The sequence below is a fragment of the Echinococcus granulosus genome (assembly GCF_000524195.1).
Source record: "Echinococcus granulosus chromosome Unknown EG_S00211, whole genome shotgun sequence".
NCBI lineage: Eukaryota > Metazoa > Platyhelminthes > Cestoda > Cyclophyllidea > Taeniidae > Echinococcus > Echinococcus granulosus.
Window position 1 is genome coordinate 64,107 of NW_020170591.1, and position 1,284 is coordinate 65,390.

Consider the following 1,284-nt stretch of genomic DNA (forward strand, 5'->3'; position numbering starts at 1 on the left):
ATGAGTTAAAAAAGAGCGTTGATTGCGTAGCTGCATCTGTTAAGGCAATGCGTCAACTTGCCTGACAAACGAGGCGTCTCTCGCCTGAAAATTTTGCAACTGACTGCAGTGAGGCGAATAGATGTAATCACGTCATTAGACAGGTGCATTCATGGGAAGCACATTGATACCACCAAGATAGTGGTCTACAGACCCAATCCCACTAAGTGAAGCACAAAATTGGAGTCGGACGATTTCCAACATGAGACTATTTCCATTTTGACCGTGGGTGTGATGGCGCGAGCGAGTGAAGTGGTTGCACCATTAGGACTGAAATTCGCTCTGATGATTGTAACGCGTAGAGTGGAGAATTTCAGGGGGATGCATGTGAAAAGCAAAAATGTCACGTGTTATTTACGTTATGCATAAACCAGTGTATGCACCAGGCTTCGTCGCGTGTGCTGCTTAAATTACTTCAGTAATTCCTTTGAAACGCGTGGAATTCATGCGAACGATTTAATTGTTTGCATACATCTACATGCAGAATCATCAAGAATGTATTGTGTAGCATTGAAAATACTTAGGAGTGTTTTCATGCACGCCAGGTTGCCACTTGCATTACGTAACATTTCATTGGGTTTATTTGGATTTGTGGAGTGTCTCATTAGAGTAGTCATCAAAGCAAGGGAAAAAGTGGATTTTAGGTGTGCTAGTGAATACGTTGAGAAACAAGACCACACGTGGTTTTGTCATGTCCATTGCTTTAATCGTTAAAAGTATGCGTATGGGAAGCAGGGATGTTATTAGCATTATCAACATTGCTTATGAACACATAAGCAAACATCTGGATGCATTGTTTTAGGAAATGTGAACGTGCGCGAGCGAGGCGCATGCATTTTCAAGAAAAGCAAAAGCGAACTGCGCCTGTCCTGTGTGTAGCCGAAATTGTCTATGGATGCAGGCTTAAACAGTTGAATATGTATTGGGCATTGCCAAAATTATTTGGAAATAAGATGCAAAGACTGATTTAACATGTATCACTAAAGTCTCCCAAAAATGCATGTCAAACTCGGATGTGACCTGCCTCGCCTAACATTAGTTAATGAGTGTGTATTTGGGTAGAAATGTGTGTATGCGCTTGTAAATGCTTCATGTGTTGCCTGAATTGACTGAAGTCTATAAGGAAGGCATGTGTGATTTGGATATGTGGTATGCATTGTTGAAATTGTCTGATGAAGTAGAGCAAAAAAGAATTTTCACTGTGTATGCTTGGTAAAGTTATTCAATAAATGTGTGTGATAGACG

At 40.8% G+C, this 1,284-nt stretch overlaps 1 protein-coding gene across 1 annotated transcript in view; it reads left to right on the plus strand. All coding sequences in view use genetic code 11, as the record gives it.

Moving 5' to 3' along the window:
- The window catches only part of EGR_10350 (hypothetical protein), a gene marked incomplete at both ends in the record, with an annotated part of 2,801 nt that extends 2,048 nt beyond the window's left edge, over window positions 1–753 (plus strand). The window contains one exon of the mRNA XM_024499599.1: window positions 524–753. Coding sequence (XP_024345993.1) covers window positions 524–753 — 230 coding nt within the window. The remainder of the gene's footprint in view (window positions 1–523) is intronic.
- Window positions 754–1,284: the final 531 nt, after the last annotated feature.